This window comes from Phoenix dactylifera, chromosome 13, assembly GCF_051530095.1.
Source record: "Phoenix dactylifera cultivar Ajwa chromosome 13, Ajwa_hap1_PhDact_Kaust_v1.1, whole genome shotgun sequence".
Lineage (NCBI taxonomy): Eukaryota > Viridiplantae > Streptophyta > Magnoliopsida > Arecales > Arecaceae > Phoenix > Phoenix dactylifera.
Window position 1 is genome coordinate 21,779,372 of NC_143202.1, and position 20,892 is coordinate 21,800,263.

At 36.2% G+C, this 20,892-nt stretch overlaps 2 protein-coding genes across 9 annotated transcripts in view; both read left to right on the top strand.

The window, feature by feature from the left end:
• The window catches only part of LOC103704952 (coilin-like), a 46,742-nt gene extending 41,218 nt beyond the window's left edge, over positions 1 to 5,524 (top strand). For 5 of the 6 annotated variants that reach the window (XM_039130927.3, XM_039130929.2, XM_088710058.1 and 2 more), the window contains 5 exons: positions 3,653 to 3,844; positions 4,189 to 4,260; positions 4,429 to 4,581; positions 4,691 to 4,859; positions 5,017 to 5,524. In XM_039130927.3, coding sequence (XP_038986855.2) covers positions 3,653 to 3,844; positions 4,189 to 4,260; positions 4,429 to 4,581; positions 4,691 to 4,859; positions 5,017 to 5,297 — 867 coding nt within the window. In that variant the 3' untranslated portion in view covers positions 5,298 to 5,524. The remainder of the gene's footprint in view (positions 1 to 3,652; positions 3,845 to 4,188; positions 4,261 to 4,428; positions 4,582 to 4,690; positions 4,860 to 5,016) is intronic. The other variant, XM_008788492.6, reaches the window with a different exon arrangement.
• A 5,883-nt stretch (positions 5,525 to 11,407) lies between these two features.
• Positions 11,408 to 20,341, top strand: LOC103704951 (dolichol-phosphate mannosyltransferase subunit 1). Of its 3 annotated transcripts, none has more exons than XM_088710060.1 (9): positions 11,408 to 11,615; positions 14,734 to 16,223; positions 18,479 to 18,578; positions 18,704 to 18,737; positions 18,804 to 18,880; positions 19,014 to 19,039; positions 19,348 to 19,512; positions 19,588 to 19,702; positions 20,036 to 20,341. In XM_088710060.1, the coding sequence occupies exons 2-9, from the start codon at positions 16,138 to 16,140 to the stop codon at positions 20,138 to 20,140; spliced, it is 708 nt and encodes a 235-aa protein (XP_088566186.1). In that variant the 5' UTR covers positions 11,408 to 11,615; positions 14,734 to 16,137; the 3' UTR covers positions 20,141 to 20,341. The 3 variants fall into 3 exon arrangements, with proteins under 3 accessions (XP_088566186.1, XP_008786710.3, XP_088566185.1); XM_008788488.5 differs by having other exon boundaries at positions 11,410 to 11,615; positions 14,734 to 14,878; XM_088710059.2 differs by lacking the exon at positions 11,408 to 11,615 and adding an exon at positions 11,619 to 11,738 and having other exon boundaries at positions 14,734 to 14,878.
• Positions 20,342 to 20,892: the final 551 nt, after the last annotated feature.

Here is a 20,892-nt window from a genome sequence, read left to right on the forward strand (position 1 = left end):
CCTGTTCCCCCACTACTACTACAACTATAAAGTTTGGCATATTTTTTACATTTAGCTTTCCAGACTCCATCAACCATAACTCTATCAAATTCATTCCATACAGCACTAGTCCTCTTACGAGAAGAGGTTTGATCTTCACTCGGTTCACTAGTTCTAGAGGAACTAGGAACATGGGGTTGGGGATTAGTTTCTTCTCCCTCAGAAACAGGAGGAATGCCAAACTGACTTTCCTCAAAAGATGACATATCTAAATTAATGAATTCAAAAAATAAAAACTAACCACAAGGAGGAATTGAGTAGAGGGTCGGAGGGCAGAGGCAGAGCCGAGATTCTGAGCTTCCTCTTGTGCTCTCAACAGGAGTGACCTTCTCTTCTCAACAGGAACCTCCTCTTGTGTAGCACTTGAACACTTGCTAAATGCAAACTAAAAATTAAATTGCTAGAAGAGCACTTTAGAAGAGAGAAATAATAGCAGTAGAGAAGGAGAGAATAGTTGGTTTGGTGTGGTGAGAATGAGGGAGGAAAGGGCTATTTATAGAAGCCCAAAAAATTTTTTTCCCAAAATACCCCTCAATTTAGCCGTTTTTGGACTGTTGGGAGGGGCAAAATTGGAAATTTTCCAAAATAGCCGTTCGAAACGGCTATTTTTCTCCCCCCCTCTCCAGACGGGCCGTGCCTATTTTTCTCCCCCCCCTCTCCAGACGGGCCGTGCCTGGCACGGCCCGTTTGGAACCGTTGCGGGCCGTGCCTGGCACGGCCCATTTCGTGCCGTGCCCGGCCCGGCCCGGCCCGCCAATAGACGGGCCTGGGGCCGGGCCGGGCTTCCTTTTGCGCCCGAGACGAGCCGTGCCGGCACGGCCCGCTTCATAAGCGGGCCGGGCCAGGCACGGCCCGTTTAGACCTTGGGCCCGGTGGGCCTGGGCCGGGCCGGCCCGGCACGGCCCGATGCCCAACTCTAGGTAGAACCACAGAGTTTCGGTTTGAGGGATCTTGTCAGGAAGTTGCACCGCACAGGCAAAAGCGCATCATCTTTAAGCCTGTCAGGTATGGCATTGATGAGACCATCTCCTATACTCTCATCACTGCCCATGGAGATCCAGAGATATTTGAAGATGCCATGGAGAGCTCAGAAAGGGAGTCATGGATTCAAGCCATGATGGAAGAGATGCAGTCTCTTGAGAAGAACAGGACATGGCAGCTTGTGGATCTACCGGAAGGTGATCGGGCCATTGGTTCTAAATGGGCTTTCACAAAGAAAGAGGTGCCTTCAGAGCAAGGTGGAGTTAGGTACAAGGCAAGGCTAGTAGCCAAGGGGTGAATTGGCAAGGCTAGTAGCCCAGGGGTATTCACAGAGAGAGGGAGTGGACTACACAGAGGTATTCTCTCTAGTAGTACGGCATACTTCAATTCGGGTGTTGCTGTCTTTGGTAGCACAGTATGATATGGAATTGGAGCAGATGGATGTGAAGACGGCGTTCTTACATGGGATCCTAGAGGAGAGGATATACATGCAGCAACCAGCTGGTTTCAGGCAGCCGAGGTTGGAAGAAAAGGTATGTCTACTGAAGAGATCTTTCTATGGTTTGAAGCAGTCACCCCGACAGTGGTACAGGAGGTTTGATACCTTTGTTCTTAGTCTTGGATTTTCTAGATGTGAGCATGATAATTGTGTCTATGTGAAGGATGTGGATGAGGAGAATGCTCTATATTTGCTTCTATATGTGGATGATATGCTCATTGCCAGCAGGAGTATCAATGCAATGAAGGAGCTGAAATCAGCATTGTCTGCTGAATTTGAGATGAAAGATTTGGGTCCTTTCAAGAATATTCTTGGAATGGAGATTTACAGAGATAGAAGCAAGGGTGTCCTCCACTTGTCATTGGGAGAATATATTCAGAAAGTCTTGATGAGGTTTGGGATGGATAAATCTAAACCGGTTGGAACACCGCTTGCAAGCCACATGTCTCTTTCGAAGTTGCAGTGCCCCCAGACAGATGAAGAGAAAGAGTACATGGATAGAGTTCCATATGCCAGTGCCGTGGGCAGCGTGATGTATGCTATGGTGTGTTGTAGGCCAGACATAGCACATGCAGTGAGCCAGATGAGCAAGTACATGGCAAACCCGGGTAAGGGCACTGGCAGGCACTGAAGTGGATATTCGGTATCTACAAGGAACTCGGAAGCTTGGTCTGACATTTGAGCAGCATGATAGATATGGGAGGAACTCCAATGCCTCAAGGGAGTTTTCAGGTCCATTGGAAGGGTTTGTGGATGCAAATTTTGCAGGTGATCTGGATACGAGGAGGTCTACTACAGGTTATGTATTCAGCATGTTTAGTGGACCGATTTCATGGAGATCGACCCTTCAACCTATCACGGCCTTGTCCACCACAGCGGCTGAGTACATAGGGATCACAGAGGCTGCCAAGGAGGCTTTTAGTTGAAGAGACTCATTCAGGAGATGGGGGTGAAGCAGAGTACAGTGGTGCTGCACAGCGACAGTCAGAGTGCTCTGCAATTGGTTCAGAATCCAGTCTATCATGCTCGCACAAAGCATATAGACATGAGGTACCACAGGATTAGAGAGTTAGTAGAGGATGGTGAAGTGATGCTGGTGAAAGTTTATACGAAGAAGAACCAGTCGGATGCACTTACAAAGATTCTTCCACGGGACAGTTTTTTCTCTTGTGTGAGATTGATGGGGTTGGATGCGTGAACCAAGCCGAACCAGTGGTACCGGTCCGAACCGGTATCAGCGCTCACCGGTACGTCGGTACGGTCGGTATGGCAGACCTCGTTGGAGCAAGGTATGCTGAACCGGCCCGTACCGGCCAATTCAGCACATACCGAACCGGTACCAGCGCCGACTGGTCCGGTTTGGCTATACAAAATGGTTCTAGCCCCTACGAGGCCGAAACCAGCCGATATAAGGCCGAAGCAGCACCAAGTTCAGTTTAATCTGTGGCATTTAATGCCACAACTTGTGGCATTTTAATGCCAAGCTTGGTTGTGGAATTCATTAATGCCATGACACACTGTGGTCTTTTTGGCCAGGTTGTGGCATTCAATGCCACGGTCTATGGCTGTAATGCCATGGCGCGCCGCGCGAGCGCTGCGCGCGCGCTTTTTTGTCGGTTTGGATCAGTTCGAACCAGTCTAAACCAGTACCGGCACCGACCGGTATGCGGACCGGTACCGGTTCTGCGATATTTGGGTTGGAGAGATACCCCTGGAAGGTAATCATTTATATGATCTATTTGATTGCCCTTTGAAGAGACTTAATTGCATAATATAAAGACTCTTTGTAGGACACATGAAAAATCAAAATAGTTCATGTCAAGAAGTGCATGTGATCCTTTCATACTGTTTCTTGTCAAACATTGATCTGGAAACTTGTAAGGCTGTATCAAGTTGGTAACTATATGATGTTTTACATTATCCTTTATTCATATGCAACACAGCTCTTGATATCTGCATGCTTTCTGGGAAGTGGATGGCTCATGTTTCTCACAACCTTACAATTGCATGAAATATGTGTTGGAATTGATGAAATTCAGTTTTTGTTTAAAAGTTTTTAATTGATTTAAACCCACATATGATTGCCAATCATTCTCATTTCTTAGTCGCATATGCCATGCTCTTATGCTCCAGGAAACTCTGCAGTGGCATGGAACTACCAGCAAGAAGAAGGGGCAGAAGTGGGGCAGGGAGAAGACCTTAAGCAGGAAGAATGAGGATAATTCTTGTACTGGAGCGTCTAATGAAAAAACTGTTGCAGAAGAAGAAAATGTAGATGGCCATATAGATTTTGAGAGCCTTTATCCTTTAACACGCCTTCCTCAGGTTTGCTTCCCTCGTATTCTTCTGGCGGTTCAAGTGTATAAAAGGACCATGATGATTTTTTTGGATGCTTTCTAAAAAACTTAAAAAGGAACTATTATTTATGTCTTGACGTGCATTTTTTACCATTCTGCCAGAAAGTTCTTTAGCACTAGTACATCGGCAAAAGTGTTGGATTTGAGTTTGTAAATTATCTCTCTACATAAACAATTGGTACAATTGTAATATGTAATTTCAAAGAAGCCAAGCTGTGTCTATTCTGCACCTACTTTTTCCTTTTCTTCTGCCATAGTTAATGCAGTTATTATTACGGCAGATTGAAATAACAACACTTGAATTTGTTGCAGGAAGGTGACGTGCTTGTGTATCGATTAGTTGAGTTATCATCATCATGGTGCCCTGGGCTTTCTCCTTTTCGAGTATGACTTATCTATATGTTGAAGAAAATTGATAGTCACATTAATTGTTGTTTTCATCCTTAAATATGAATATCACAACTTGGATTAAATAAAAATATTATCACATTGAGTCATTTAATGATTATTGTAATGCACTTGAGTAATGTCTGGGTTTGACTATTATTGTAGGTCGGAAAAGTTTCATCATATGATTCCGTATACAAGAAAATTGTTTTGGTAACTGTCCCAGAATACCCACTTTTTTCCAATGAAAAGAACGGCATAGAGGAATCGGCACAGCAACCAGACGTTTCACATTACAGAGAAGATGGCTCTTTGGAGGTATCTGTTAAATTAGTGTTTGTGTACTTCTCCATGGAATTTTTGGTGACTGTTTATTTTTTCGGGAGTTGATTATGACAAAAGTTGATAATCACAACTGTTAAACCAGATCGAATATCCATCACTCCTTGATGTTCGTTTATTGAAGCCAAATGAGTCAAAAACAGAAAATGTACATACTCTTCAAGGCGAAAGGACCATGGCAGCAGCCCCATTAAACAATTGGGAAGCCTCCTTGGCTAAAAATAATGCTGCAAAGTCAGTTACCCCTCTTGCAGGTATCTATCTACTAGAATTAGTTGAGTAACAGCACGGATTGGATATTTTCTTGCTTCATTATTTGCTTAAAATGCTTTGCTTAAGTACAATCTGTTCTCTGTAGATATGATGCTTCGTTATTTATATTCAAAACTCATGCATGATCTTGTTTTGTAGAAAGAAGACCTAATATGCGCTGGGAGCAATTTGAACAGGCTTTAACTGAGAAAAGGGCTGAGCTTCAGCAAAACAATGGTTGGGATAGTTGGACCTCAAATAAAAACACCAGCACTACCTCATCGTCATGCAGATCTTTGAGGGGAAGTGCCCTAGGTCCAACTCTTGCATTATTAAGAGGAAAAGAGGCCAAGTATGCTAGCACAAGAAATGTTAAGGATGCTACTTCAAACAGGAAGTATGCAGGTTCAAATGGAAAGTACGCTAATTCAAAGGGCTAGTATTCCAGTTCAAGAAGTGGTAAGTACAGTGGCTCAACAAGAAGATGGTAAGCATGAGGGGTTTTATGTGGCAGGGTTTGCAAGTATGCTAATACAAAGATACTTTGTAGGTTATAGACTCGAGAGTATTTTGAACTTTTTTAAAATGAGGAGATCCATGTAATTACCCTGTATCCAACTTGGCAATTTACAAAGTGCTGGTTTGCTTCTCAGCTCTTTCTTTAGTATCTTCTATGTCTCACAAGAAGGATTTGATTTGTGCTCAATCCTAATATCTGCATGTGGATGATGGTGGTCAGACTAATCAAAGGGGATGCCATTACTTATGGATTCTCGAGAGAAATTGGATTCTCTATAATTTCTGTTTTTCTCCTGTGAGGTCCTATTAAATCACCTACTTCAGATTGAAGCAGGTCTCCCAATAGACTCTGGGAAGCCCTCCAGATCATGTTGTACCCTGTCCAAAAATTTCCAACCAACATGGAAAGGAACAGGGCAATGATGGAAACAAGAAACGGAGAGGATCCATGCTCCTTAAAAAATTGTGGGTATGAAGAATGTAAACTTGCTGCAGATTTGGAGTTATGACAATGGACTTCTCCTGATAAAAAAGGTGAGTGACATTGTCTACCCCTCGGGTTTATTAGATAGGACATGTAGTTACAGAGGGAGTGACTGAGTTGCATCCTCCTACTTTTGATGGCCTTCTTGATAGCTTTGCTGTGTTAGCCCTTGATAAACAAGTAGGATGGATAGCTTGTTTCGCCTGAAGTAATTCACAACCTGTCGTAGGAAACCTAGAAAGCTGGCTCTCTTCCTGGATGCAGGTGCACGCGTAGGAGTGCTTCTGTGTCTTGCTCTAGATCAAAATCCAACTGGGAGCTTATCTGTTGAATTTGAGGTCTTCAAGCTTTCTAAGATGGAAAAAACTGCTTGATTTTGCTTGAAGGCTGCAGTTATAATTGTAGTCGCTTTTTTTATAGGTTTTTTTTTGACATACCCTCTTAAATATTAAAATTTACCTGAATATTTTTTCAAACTTGATATTTGTATGTATATCCTTAGAAAACACTTGTTTGTATGTATATCATTCTTTTTTTTCTTTTTTTCTTACATATCTACCCACACCATTGAACACCATTAAGTTGTTTTAACACTCAGATTAGTCTAGCACCTACTCTTTAATATTTTCTACAAAATATTGCTCAAAACAAGATAAATTCCCCAATTAGATAACAAAAAGAGTTATAGAAGTTCTTTCGCTAATCATAACATTATTTTACTTTATTTTCTTCATTTATAACAACCACTAAATTTTATTTTATCAAAAACTGGCTTGTAATATTTATTTGTATAGATGCATATAAGGACATATATCAGAATCTAGAAAGACATTATAATTTCTTAAAGGCATACGATTGATTGCAATGATCAAGTTTTCTTGCTATTGTTGTGCTCATGGGTGGAAGAACAACATCAATGATCTCTAAGCAAAATTATTGAAGGATTTCAGAACTCTTCATATTTACTAACAACCTCCACGGTCATGTAGTAGAAGACCATCCTTTACGTTGTATATGTTAAGCCTTTTTTTTTGGAGCTTCAATTTCTGGAAGAAGAAAAGATCTAGTGTATGTGGTCCATTTTGTCACAACAATTTTAAATTAGCAATCAACCTGCACATGAGAAATTTCTAGCTCTAAAAGAGAAACATAGCAAATCTCATACATTAAAATGTAAATGTTGCAAATCTCTCACAATGTTTTTCTTTAAATAATCCATAAAGTTAAAGGCAGGACCTAACCATTTTTATGTTAAAAAGAATATAATGAAGGAAGAACTTCGGCAGCATTGAGAGGAACTTAGATTCCGACGAAAAGAACTTTGACGAACAAAAGAGAGGGAGAAGGACTGCCTATAACGAAGAAAGGAGTTGAGAGGATGGATTTGATTTCGAATGGAGGAGTGAAAGAGAAGGATCTAGAGAGATCAGAAAATTTCTCAAAGAAAGTAAAGCTATTAGTTTCCAGTGAGAACCGTTAAGCTTTAAAGATAAAAAAATAATTTCATAATTTTAATTAATATTTAATTTAAATAAATATAATTTTGAGTGATCACGTCAGTTGAATCACTATATTAAAGGTATTCAAAGGTATTTATGCAAAAATTCAAAAATTGTTTTGCGTGTATATCCTCTTAAATATATAAAATTGTATGAATATTTTCATAAAATTGATATTTGCATATATACCCTTATAAGCGTTTCTTTTTGTGTGTTTTTCTGTTAAGAGTATTTCAGTCATTTCAATTTTAAATTGCTAACTTCTTAACGGCGTTAAATGGCATGGGTGCATACACAAAAAAAAAAAAAGGTGTATACATACAAAACTAATGATATATATATAAATATCAATTTTGGGATGGTATTCACGCAAATTTCAATATTTAGGTGTGTATGTATGCAAAAAAAAAAATTTGTATATAGTATTTTTCTCTAGATATTGATAAAGATGAAGATCTAAAGAAGGTTTGTAGAACTTTTAGACTCCTTGGTTCTCATAAAATGAAAAAGAAAAAAAAAAGATAAAGTAAAAGAAAAGAAACTAAGGAGGGAGAATTTTCTCATGTTTGATGGAAGTAATGAAATTGCAGCAGAAGTTGCTGACAAGAAGTGGATATAAAATATGATTATGTTATATCGAATGACTTGCCTTTCTTGTTCTTTTCTTTCTTTTTGACAATCGGTGGGTGCCTAATTTATTGAGGTAAATAATGTCAAAGTGGTGTTGACCAGTCTTGAACTCAGGGTGCCAGTGCGATACCTCCCATCAATTTGATGAACTTTTGGTACTCACTCTTCTCATTCTTTTCCTTATTTTTTCCGATTCCAAGAATATCTCTAATCTGTTAAAATTTAACATTTTTTGTAATAGTCTTAATTAGATTTTTTTTTTCTAAAAGTTTTTAAAATATGCTGGATTTCTATAAAACAACAGATCCTAACATTGACTTTGGAAACAACGAATAGAAAAAAAAAAAAAAAAAAAAAAAAGCTTGTCATGAGTTAATTATTTTAAAGTCTTTATAGAATTTAGACTTTAGTTAAATTATTCCAAATCTAAGATCTTTACCAGCCATTGGCATTTGTATGTGTATTATACCTAGCAAGCAGATGATGATGATAGAAAAGCTTCAACATTCATGTATGGGAATATAAGGGCCAATTATTATATAACTATAGAAATTGGGAAAACTGGCCCAAAACTCATACTAAACAACCAAGAAATTATAAGATATTTGTTTATGTTGTATTTTAAGGTGGACCAGCTAAAGCTAGTAAGGGAAAGGATTGGTTCTCTCAGAAACTGGCTTTTTATTTTTATTTTTATTTTTATTTTTATTTTTATTTTTTTTGCTGGAACGGGCATTTCATACATCACGGGTACAAATACACTCAATAGAATCAGAAAACAAAAGGTTCCGAAGTGCTCCGGACATATCTCTCTCTAGGCCATAGGGTACCTCTTGAATGGCTCGCTACATAAGCTGCCACCCAGTCGGCCGCCTCATTGGCTCACGATATACATGCATAGCCTGGAATGTGACACCCTCCCTCGCCATCTCCCAAATATCGTGAAGCAGGGGATGATCTTCTCCATAACTGCTCGGGCACTTTCGGACCCAACCGATCACTATAGCTGAATGTCCCTCCAGTAAGACTGAACTCGCCTGAAGCACTCGCCGCGCGTAATACATACCCATCCAGGCCGCCTGCAACTTTGCCTCAGGCACCGAGGTATTGAAGATCTGACAGCCTCCCGCAGCCATCGCACAAGAACTCGGCCCCCTGATGACGAATCCAGCCCCACCTCTCCTACTTCTATCCAATACTGAGCCATCAAAATTGACCTTGAGGAAACTCGGGGGTGGGGGCTTTCAGGTAAAGAATACCGTACGTGGAGCTGCCGAAGCAGTATGGGGGCCAAGGCTAACAAATTATATTAGAATGATGAATTGAAACATGTCAATTCTCTCATCCTTGAACCCACTTATTTCCACACCATCTGAATGATGCAACAGTATCCTTTTTCTTCCTTATGGTAATATCGGATTACATAACAGCCCTGAAAATTTTGACCCTCCATCTGCGCAGTTATCTCCTGGGCACTAATTTTAGTTAAATATTTTATAGTTTAGTTGCATTGCATATGCATTTTTTTTTGGATATAGTGATCCTTATACCTTAATAGTAACTATGTCTTTAACATTAATTAAATATCATTGCACCACCCACTGTTATAACATCTTTATTAATGTCATTAGTCATTGCTTACTATATAGAACTAACTTAAAATTCTTTCACTATAGACCTATAATTGAGACTATTTCTAAAAAATAATTGGAGTTAGAAAGCACTTGAAATCTCTCTCAAGTATTGACTAGATATATAAAATTATTAGTTTGGGAACTAATAGAGTTAATAGTTTTTCTGGATATAGTTTCCTGCCTCCAGTCAAAACTAAAGTGGATGGTTATGTTTGAGAAACACTTGGTTAAGAGTCCAACTCCAACTCTTCATTATACTCAGCAGTTTTTCATTCCAATGTGTTGGCCTTTCTCTAAGCATGTACAAAATATGTACTAAAAAATAAAAATTTAATGATAATTAGGAACATTTAGAAAATTAGTTTACCTGACTTGCCATGAGGTTTTGGCTGGGGTGAAGTACTTCCGCCTCCTAGCTTGCTAATGTATAATTTTTACAACTACAGGTTCTCTAGATTTTGCAAAGTATAATTAATGAATGGCTCCTATTATTCAGTAATGGAGCATTGAGTTCTTCATTCACCAGGTTATCATTGAATTGATGATCGATAAGAAAAAAATAAAAAGATGAAAGATAAAAATTTAATAATGGTCAAGAAATATTTGCAAAAAGTAGATTAGTTGACTAGCTACATGATTTTGGCTAGAACTTCCACCTTCTAGACCTATGTATGCATGGTTATAATGCTTTTGACTCCTGTTCTGTAACCATTAGCTATTGTGAACTTAGTATTTGTTAATCTGATATCATAAAATTGCAACAAATTAATTTATAACTAGCAAAATAATAATGATAAAAAGTTATAACCAATAAAATAATTAAAAAAAGGTAGATGGAGATGTTAATTAGCATATCATAAAATTGAAAGTTCATGCAATAGAAATTCCAAATAAGAAATCCAAATACATAATAGTGAAATACCTCTTGTACATAAGCACCATATTTATGATTAATAAAAGATTGAAATGAATGCATGTAGACCAAAGATTTTTCAAAAGAAGCATATAAAAGAAAGAAAAGACTATCTATAACCAGAGCCCCTGGAATAAAAATGCATTTACAACTTAAAAATAAAAACTTCAACAGCCTAATATTAAATATTGATCCTCTTGTAGCTTATTTATTATTCCCATCTGGATTTTATTTTTAGATTTAGAATCATATTGCGTAGACAATATTTTAATTTTCTCAAATATCTCAAAAAACTCCAAGTGTATGTGACAATTGCTCAATTTTATTCAACAAGAAAAAACATAAACATCAAAATGATCAAGAAAAATTATTAGTCAAAAAAAGAATTTATTTGACGAGAGTAGAAAATGGTTATTGCTCGCTTTAAAATAAAAATACTTAATTTTTTAACTTTTTAAACAATGCAATGCATCAAGAATATCACACCTTATGGTTTAGAGCATGTTTATGTTATGTAGCAAATGTGGGAGTTCCTTTTTAATATTAGTTCAAACTAATATTATTTGCGATTAGAAAATTTTCAAATTTGTATAATAATGTAATTAGTAAAGTAATTTCTTGTTAACAAGTAGTTCAATTTTTTTAGATAGTCAAGTAAATAACTAGTAAGTAAATAATAATAATTATAATTTATGTTAATAAGTAGTGAAATTATTTTTGTTTGCATTATAACTGGTAAGTAAAAAATAATAATTATAATGATGATGAAGAAAGAAAAAAAAAGAAGATGATGATGACATGATGATAAAGCCTGGACATTCAATTCTGGGATATTAAGGACCAATTATTATATAAATAAAGAAATAAGAGTTGTTTGCGGTGAAATATCCAGGAGTTTAGAACAAGAGAACACGTCCCCCGACTCGCCCTCCCCAAAACCAAAATCCACCGTCTTACCCTTCGATTCCTTCTCGTCCTCGAACCCCCTGGACTCCGTCCTCGGCCGATCGACGGCGCTCCGATCGTCCCGCAAGGGCATCTCCGATCCTCGGATCTCTGGTGGTTCGTTCTTATCTCGGGTTAGCTTCTATTCCCCTTCCCCATTGTTTTCTTTCGCCCGCCCACGAAGAGGAAAATTCTTTGCGTCTAGAAAGTGTGGAGACTCCTCACACTGCTAACCTAAAGCACGTTAGGTCAGATTGGTAAGTTTGATCTGAATGGTATATCATGACAGCAATCTGAGTTATTAGTTTGATCTTTGGATTTTTTTTCCCCCAAGTAACCGCTTTGGTAAAAGAAAATTGTTCGATATAAATTAATAACGAAAATGAAGTGGATTAAGCATGGCAAACGATGTCTAGCATGATCATCAGCAATAACGTGATGGGTTAACAAAGCATTTGAATGCGAATGGTTATATATTTTGCAGAAAATTTAACACGTCGATAGAAAAAGGAATGACAACTTGTAATCAAGCCCGTCAATTTTGAATACTTGAAGCAGATGATGAAAATGAATTTTCTATAAAGATTGTTTAAAAAAAAGGCACTTTGAATAAGAATTTTGAATATATTGTTGGATTGAAAAAGATATAGATATTAGAAGAAATTATCATCATGTGTTATCATCTAAAATCTTTTTTTTTTAATGAAAAGAAGATGCTGCATTGGCTTGGTGAAAAAAGTCTGTTGGTTATAAAGCAAGATAGCATAACATCTAGTAATAAAATAAATAAAGATCATAGGAAAGACTACCTTGCAAAAGTAGGCTATTATGATGATCCCATGCGTCTCAATTAGTTCAAGCTACATAATCTTAAGAGCCGAATAAATTTGAAACAGAAAATTTGTTAAGGATGCAACGAAAAATGAAAATGCTCTTTGTAAAGTTTGAAAGAATAATTTTTGATGAAAGGAACTGGAATCACTAGACCTTGAAGAATTTTTGAAGATGTGAAGAAGCAATCTTGATCTTAGAGGCACTATCAAAATAGAAGGCATATAGGAAATCTAGCTGTCTTGACAGAACAGCCAAATTTGGAATTTATTTTGCAAGTCCTTGAATTTATCAGAAGTATGAGGTCCTTAAAGTTCTATAAAAGAGTTTGAGGGTCATGAAAGAGAATTAAGTTCTTTAACTATAAGTGAGGTCAAGAAAGGATGTGCAACTAATGTTGTTGTCATCATTTTAGTGTACACGATATAGTTCTTTATAATAAGAGGGTTAGGTTACTATATGGTAAGTTACATAATGCTTATAAAAACAAATGACTATAGATATGCATCAAACATACTTGAGACATGCAATTAATTTAGAAGGTGTGGTGCAATATTCCTTTTATTATTGTTATTATTATTTTGAAATACAAAACAGGGAAAGGCAACTTGGAGCATTCCTACAAAGGAAGAGGATGGAGATAAAAAAGAAAGGGAACAAAGATAAAGTCATCATGGTTTCTATGACCATTTTGTAGTCATGGTCTGAGGCAATTATAGGTTATTATAACAAAGTAACAATTTCTTCTCCAAGAAAAAACTATATAATTGTTTCTAAGAAATTCATAAACCTTAACTTCCAAATTATTTTATTGATATGTTGCAACAATCAATTAGCCAATATAGCATCAAAAGGTGATGTGATGCATACTTTATATGTTAGTATTGTCAATTTATACTTAAATTAGAATAATTATATAGATAGTGACATAGTCAAATAATGTGTATTATGGCTAAGCCTTTTTGTCAGCATTAATGATAATATGGTGATTCTAATAGGAGGGCTCCAAAATGTGAAAATGGCTATATGATAACCATTGTCTGAAACTATACTATTATGGGCAAATATTTTATTTTAATTTAATTGGTAAATTTACATTGATATTTTATAAATATTAGTTCTAAAAAAATGTGAATGATTATTGAGCTGATATAAACCTTGTAATGCACTTAGGTGAAAAAAAATAACACATTTTCACTATTGTCCAGCTGCTATGTTAATCTTGTGTAGTTTTCATGTGGCACTCACTTTTTTGGTCAGATATTCAATACATACTGCATGTAAAGCATAGCAAATGGGCTTTTCTAAAAGAAAATATTTTTAAATTTTTATATGTTTTAATATGGTAAATCTGGGTTGTCAAATTTTGAGCCTTCCTAAGGAGCAATGAGAGAGTAAAAAATCTACAGTAAAATACCAGAATATCGAAGCTATAGGGGTTTTGTTTTTGTATATACCCCTTAAATGATCTTGTTTTGCAACAATAACCCCCCAGTTCGTTTTTTGACTGATGGTGTTAATAAGTAACCCTTTTTAGCTAAAGGACAATATTACCCTTTTGCATCAATACCCCAAGAGATTTAACATTTGGTTGATACTGTGAAGAGTTATATTTTCGTATAATTTTTTCAAGAATATTATTTAAAAGGTGTAATATTGTCCTTTTACACTTAAAATGATTACTTATTAACATAGTCAGCCAAAAATTAATGAGAGGGGCATTGTTGCAAAAACAAGATGATTTGAGGGGTATATATGCAAATAGTGTTTTTCAAAGGATAAATATGCAATAAGCCATATTAACAAGGCTATGTACAAAAAACCCAAATATTGCTTATTGCAATGACTGGAAACTAAAATGAGTCATTATAACACTATTACGAGCTATCATTTAGGAAAAAAAAATCTAAAACAGATATTTATGTTTTTGAATGATGTATTGTAACAATCATTAGTAGCTACCAACAACATACAATGGCTTGTAATAATAAAATATAGCTAAGTGAAAGAATCCACTTTTAATTTGAGTGCCTCCCTTAAGTTTGGTTCTCCTGCGGGTGTTGGTGGCCCCACATCTTTGTGGCTTGCCTTAGGGTTTCTTATAAAGGGGTATGCACGAGGGTAAGTGCCAGCAAGTGGACTGCTGACTTGTGCATAAAGGACCTTGTGCAAGTGCCATGCAAGGCTGGTATAAAGGAATTTTACTGTCCATGACATAGAACTCCCATTTTCTGAAATATGCAACCAAACCTTGAAGAGAACCTAATTGGAACATAAGTTATGTTTGAGCCCAGTTTGCTATTATTTTAAAGTGGATCAAACCGAAGTGCCCTAAACTGTAAACCATATATTCAGCCATTAATTGCTGTTGACAACTCAGTCATCTGTATTGATCCTTTTTATTATTTATTTGTGTATTAGGGTTTGTTAACTTGCAAAGGACTTGGTACTCAAAGGTCATGGGGAAAGACAATAACAAGGAGAACAAATACAGCATCATCATCCCTACATACAATGAGCGCCTTAACATCGCCCTCATAATCCACCTTATCTTCAAGCATCTCAAGTGCACCCTTCACTCTTACACTCATAGTGACTAAATACGGTCTCCAATTTGTTGCCTCATATATTATAACTTTCCAAATAAAAAATTTGCCATGTGATCTGGTTATTAGAGTGGAAGTAATAATGATTATTACTGTCCCATTTTTAATAGAGTTTTTCTTTATTTAGTGTGATTGGTGGTATAAGTATGCTAATTATCAAGTGCTTGGTTGTCTGTGATGGATGAAGTTATAATACGTTTTCATTGATCCATAATTATGTGGTTTATCTCTTCTCATATTCGCCATAATATTTATAAATTTTCTGTTTCGGTCTCATCTTCTAGTTGTACAATGGAACCACATTTTGACTATTTGGTGTTATATTGTTTTATGAGTAATGACATTGAACTCTTACATGTTTTGATTTCCTTTGTGCCATGAACTTTATATGCAAAATGCTTAAACTTTAGTTTATTAGGGCAAATTATGTAAAAGTGGTAATATCAGATTGTCTTTATATTTAGACTCCTTTATCCTTCGAGATAGTGTATTTCTATGCTTTTGAAATCGTGAGTTAAATTGAAAACTGCTAGGGGTGGGGTGGTTGGATAGATAATCAATAATGTCATATAATGAGGAAGGTGGATTATGTGTTATACGTGTAGAATATGTGATGCATTCAGAGAGTTGATCTACTATCAAATCTAATAGACATGAAAGAAAATGCTTTGATTTTCTATTGTACTTAACAGATTTGAGCTACAACCTTCGTCTTTTTGGACAAAATTTGGTTTGTTTCATTTGTTTTCCTTTCTGAGTACATCAGCTACTGTGGCATACATCGTGTTAATAGTTATCTTCACTTTTCTTGGGACTTGGACTTTGGGAATTTAGAAGAGCTTTGGTAAGTAACCTTGAATGGCATCATTTGGCCAGAGATGGAGATGTTTCATTGGGGTTCAACCTTGTGTAAATCAATAAGAGTGTTGATAGCTTGTTTTGAGAAAGTCAAGAGATGATGATGCGTCCAACTTTGGTGGCTGATGTGGAAGTTGCTACAAACCCAATAAATGGTGCTTGTGTGAAACGCTTGACGGGCTTAGGGGATAATGATGATGCCTAGAGTAATGTTTAGGATAAGAGCTGAATTCGATGTTGGTCATGAAACATTGTGTTTGATATGCTTTTGTTCAAGGATTTAAATCCCAATGGTACTGGCATGTCTTTCCATTATTGTACCATTCAGGTGGGAGATCAGTGCCCAAAATAGTTGGAAGACATGGGTTCTCTATTGAACTGGGACGTCTTGACCATCCTAGTTGGTATCAGTCGGGACGAGCTAGGACAGTTGTATATCAACACTTGGTATGTCTTGATACCCCTAGGAATGTTATTTTTTTTAATTTCCTCTTTAATTTTGTTGTTAATGAGTGTTTTGACCTGTCCCTGTCTGTCTTGACCCATCCTAGTTCCTCTTCTTGGGCTTTAATCTAGCTTGATCTTTCCATGCAATTAGGTTTTGTTTCAATTATGTTTGCAGGAAGTGGAAACCAATGTTGGCTGGCTTGTGTGCCCAAGAAATCTGTCAGTGATTTTCTTTATATAAGTTCTAATTAAACTCAAAGCAGGCTGCAGTTAAGTGGCCAGCCAGTCCATCTAAGTTTTTTCTTAATAGTTGGTTTCTTTTGGGCTTATTTCGAGTCTAAGAGTTTTAGGTGGGATAGGAAGGGTGGCTTGTCTGGTCTATTGCAGGGATATATATGCTTGATGTTATATGGAGTGAAATCTTCATGTATGAAGCACTTTTTAGTGAAATAAAAAACATTGTAGGCTCCTTTTCTCCCTTCCTTTTCTTCCTCTAACTCTTATTCGCAATTCTCCATTTTTTATCCTCTTCCTCTCTAACTTGATTCTTCATAAACTCTTCCACTTACCTCCTTTGTACAGTCTTATGTACACTTTCTTATTCCGTTTTGCAATAAAATGCAGTCATATACAGCTCGTATCTAATTTCATATCAGAAGCAGTTTGGCAGTGATAGCCGTAAGAAGGGGGCTGTTCACCCTGGCTTTTAGTCAGATCAGTCCCCGATCTATCCTTTTTGTGGTTCAAATCTTCAAGGAGTGATGTCCTGAAATAATCTAGGTTACATGTAGAAAGTTCCGACTCCCTCATTGGCATCAATGAAAGCTTGTAGAGTATCAAATGATAGGAATTTTTTCTATAAGAATCCTTTTTGAAGAGCTTTAAGTTTTTGACCTGTGGCTTCCTGATATGTGGTAAGGTGTGACAGATAATGAATAAGATACCGATCACCATCATTTAATTTTTCTCCTTTTATGGTAAACGTAATTATGCCACTCCTTCCATTACATTCATATTAACTGGATCCAGCTGATAGAGGGGCCTGAAATAATTCATGTTGCCATTACTTAAACAAACTTGCTCTATTAATTTGTTAAACTAATGCTTTATAAAAAATGCCAAGTATTAGTGCACATTTGTTCAACCCTGGCAAGTCTTTTTCTTCTTTTCTCTTTTTGTTCCATTTAATCATTAATGTAAGAAAAATAGGAGAATGTTGCTCAAGATCTAAAAAATGGCCAGATAAAGATCCATTCCTTCGCAGAATTTTAACTGTACATCCATTATGGGTCTGAAAATGTGAGAATAAATGAATCCTGAAAATAATTTCAGTTTGTGCTTGTCATTTAGATTGACATTATGTCAGCTTGAAAGATTTATCTAAATTTAAAATAACTGGTGAGTAGTGCTAAAATTAAATGATGAAATAATATTTATTATTAAATCCTGAAAACAAAATGCACACATGCATGTGAATGTAGGTATTCATATGATGGTGGTGTGGTTACTAGCTTGAACATTCAATTATTCCGTCAGGTCAATTCCCTTTAGGCATGGATTTATAGTTAGTCTTCATCTCCAAAATTTTTCTAGATTATTAGGTTCAGGATTGGATTAAAAGCCCATTTCCAGATTTATTTAAAGTTCTAGTCTTAGTAGCCTTGAGGACTTTTTAGGTCATTATAGTTTGTCATGTAAGCTTTTGGGGCATCTTAACCAGGCGAATCTTCTGCAAGTGTTAAACTACAATATTGCAATCTATTTGGCCAAGTTACCTTCCTTGAGCAATTCTACATTGACTATAGAAGAGTTTCTTTATAGGTAAATAGATAGTTTTCCTTGTATCATATTTTTTCAACAAATAATTCTATCAGATCCAATTGTTCGTATTACGTTTCTGAGGTAATATTTGTAAACCAAACAAAAGCATGAGTTATGCATATTTTAGTGTTAGTATTGTTAGAATGAATATTTTTATTGCAAGAGAGTTGTATTGTTTCCATAACAAGGTTCCATCAGCTTGATTGGTAAGACTCTGATTATCATCTTGAGTTTGCAACTTATCTGGTTACCTGTTCCAGTGCCATGTGTATGAAGACATAAGATCGGACACCTTGGACTATCGTCATTCTTTGACATTAATCTTGTTAGGAGGGGAATTTCTCTTTGATTGTGTTCTATTACTTCATGACTGTCATTATATTTATGCTTTTAGAACTAATATTGGCATTCCATCCTTCCTGTGTTTGATTCAGGGATGTTGATTTTGAAGTCATTGTTGTGGATGATGGAAGTCCTGATGGAACTCAAGACGTTGTTAAACAATTGCAGCAAGTATATGGGGAAGATCGCATTGTAAATTCCTACATTAATTATTTGTGCTCAAAAGATTTGATCTTTGTTTTAGATATATTGAACTTTTTTGCTGGTTTTATTGCCTCCTCCCATACTTAAACATTTCATTTCTTTGATAATGCCAGCTATTAAGAGCAAGACCAAGGAAGCTTGGCTTAGGTAAGTATCTAGAATTTTCAACATGGAAATAAAAAAATTAGTCCCTGATGCAGAATACTGTTCCAGGAACTGCTTATTTTCATGGGCTGAAACATGCATCTGGAGAGTTTGTTATAATTATGGATGCTGATCTTTCCCACCATGTATGAGTTTTTTAGTTTTTTTTCTTTCTTGTTTCAAATATCTAGCATATCTGGCATACTGAGTTTTCAAAGATATTGATTTTCAGTTTTTCTTACTTTATTTTCTTTAATTATGTTATATTCTTGTTTGCAGCCCAAATATTTACCAAGCTTCATCAGGTAAGACTTCCAACAAAGCACCTCATAATCATTTCTGCAAATATCTAGATGTTTCTCTATTAGAACATTCCTCATTCAGTAGAAAATATTGTTTTTGGAAAGGAAGGACCTAGTTCTTTTTGTGATCCCCTTATTTTAAACATAAGTAGCATTTGTTTATCATAAATAAGATACTGCCTAACATTTTAAATTAAAAGATTCTTCCATTAATCTGTGCATTGTTTGTTTATCATAAATAAGTAGGATTCACTCATCATGTGAATCATTTAGATTTTATAATAGTGTCTTATATACAACTTGCAAAAAAGGAAGCAAAAGGAAACTGGTGCAAATATCGTTACTGGGACCCGTTATGTTAGAAATGGTGGCATTCATGGATGGAACCTCATGCGCAAACTGACAAGTAGGGGAGCAAATGTACTTGCACAGACACTTTTATGGCCAGGCGTATCAGATTTGACTGGATCTTTCAGGTACCTCTTTTCAGCTGGGAAAATCATGCAGCCCTTTGTTTTGAATCCCTAACTTGTGTTATTTCCGTTAAACAGGCTATATGAGCGGTCTGTTCTTGAAGATGTGATAAATTCATGTGTTAGTAAAGGTTATGTCTTTCAGATGGAGATGATTGTGAGACCTTCAAGGAAAGGGTATCACATTGAAGAGGTATGGAATATAGCCTCAATTTTTTGGTTGTTGCAGTAGACTTCTGCCTGTTTTCTGTTTGGCCGTGTTTTGGCTCAAGCAACTCTTACATGCATTTGTGCTCTTTGCATTAGAGAACAGTGGTGTCATTTTGAGCTTAACTTTGTTATGGCATCTGTTTGGTGATTTCATTTAGGAATTAGTCAAGAGCTTAGATTATTCTTCTAGTACATCTCAAGATGTTGAAAATGATGTTATATGCTTTTCCAATGCTATAAATTCTGCAATTTATTAACAGCAGAAGCACCTGTAGTTCTAAGATCTTGACATAGTTTGATGTCGTTTTGGTTGTAGGTTCCCATAACCTTTGTTGACAGAGTTTATGGAAGTTCAAAACTTGGAGGATCTGAAATAGTTGAATATCTTAAAGGCCTTTTGTACCTATTGTTCACAACATGAGGAGAAAAGTCGTCCTGGGATACTCTTCTTTGATTTTGACATGTATGTTTCATCTAAATCTTATTTGCAAAGCTGTCCTTGTGTAAAAATCAGATGAGGCGTCTGATATAATATTTTTGCGCTGATATTTATTAATGAATTTTTGTTTTTTCAGACAATTGTTATTGGTTAGTTAATTCTATAGCTTTGGCTGTTTGTGAAGTAAAAGTTCAATACAACATGGCAGTTGGAGTCAGATGAGGGATGATTTTGTTGCTTGCAGATCATAGGTGCTACCTGTATATTTGTTCTGCTCATTAGCTCTTGAAAGCCAAGTTTTTCTAATGGGAGATGCGCTGGAGTGCAGAAATATCTGTTTCTATTTGTTTGCAAAGGGGAAAATAATACAATCATCCAGGCAATAAATAACCACTTAAGAAGCATAAATCGGGTGCATGAAGTTACTCAATTCTTAGTTAATTTTTCTTGCATTATAATATTGTCTGACAGATGAGCCTTCACTGCTATTTATGAAATGGGTAATTTGCTTTAATAATAAATCTCATCTTTTGGTTGTTCGTGATCTATCAAGTCAATTTTTTCAATTTTCTTACTGCAAGAACAGCAATGAGATCTTATACTTTATTATGTCGTCGTTCCAAAGGATTTATGGTATCTGATCTGATTAAGTCACACTGTTTGATCCAGAGATACATCTCAAGCTACTGGTAGGTGTACTGTGAGCCAACACTGGTTTGCGGATTCTGATAGAT

Coding starts and splice junctions, on each gene's coding strand:
- LOC103704951 (XM_008788488.5), top strand. CDS start 14,772: ATGGGGAAAGACAATAACAAGGAGAACAAATACAGCATCATCATCCCT. Junction 18,579..18,703: donor TATATGGGGAAGATCGCATT/GTAAATTCCTAC, acceptor TGATAATGCCAG/CTATTAAGAGCAAGACCAAG. Junction 19,040..19,347: donor TATTTACCAAGCTTCATCAG/GTAAGACTTCCA, acceptor CTTGCAAAAAAG/GAAGCAAAAGGAAACTGGTG.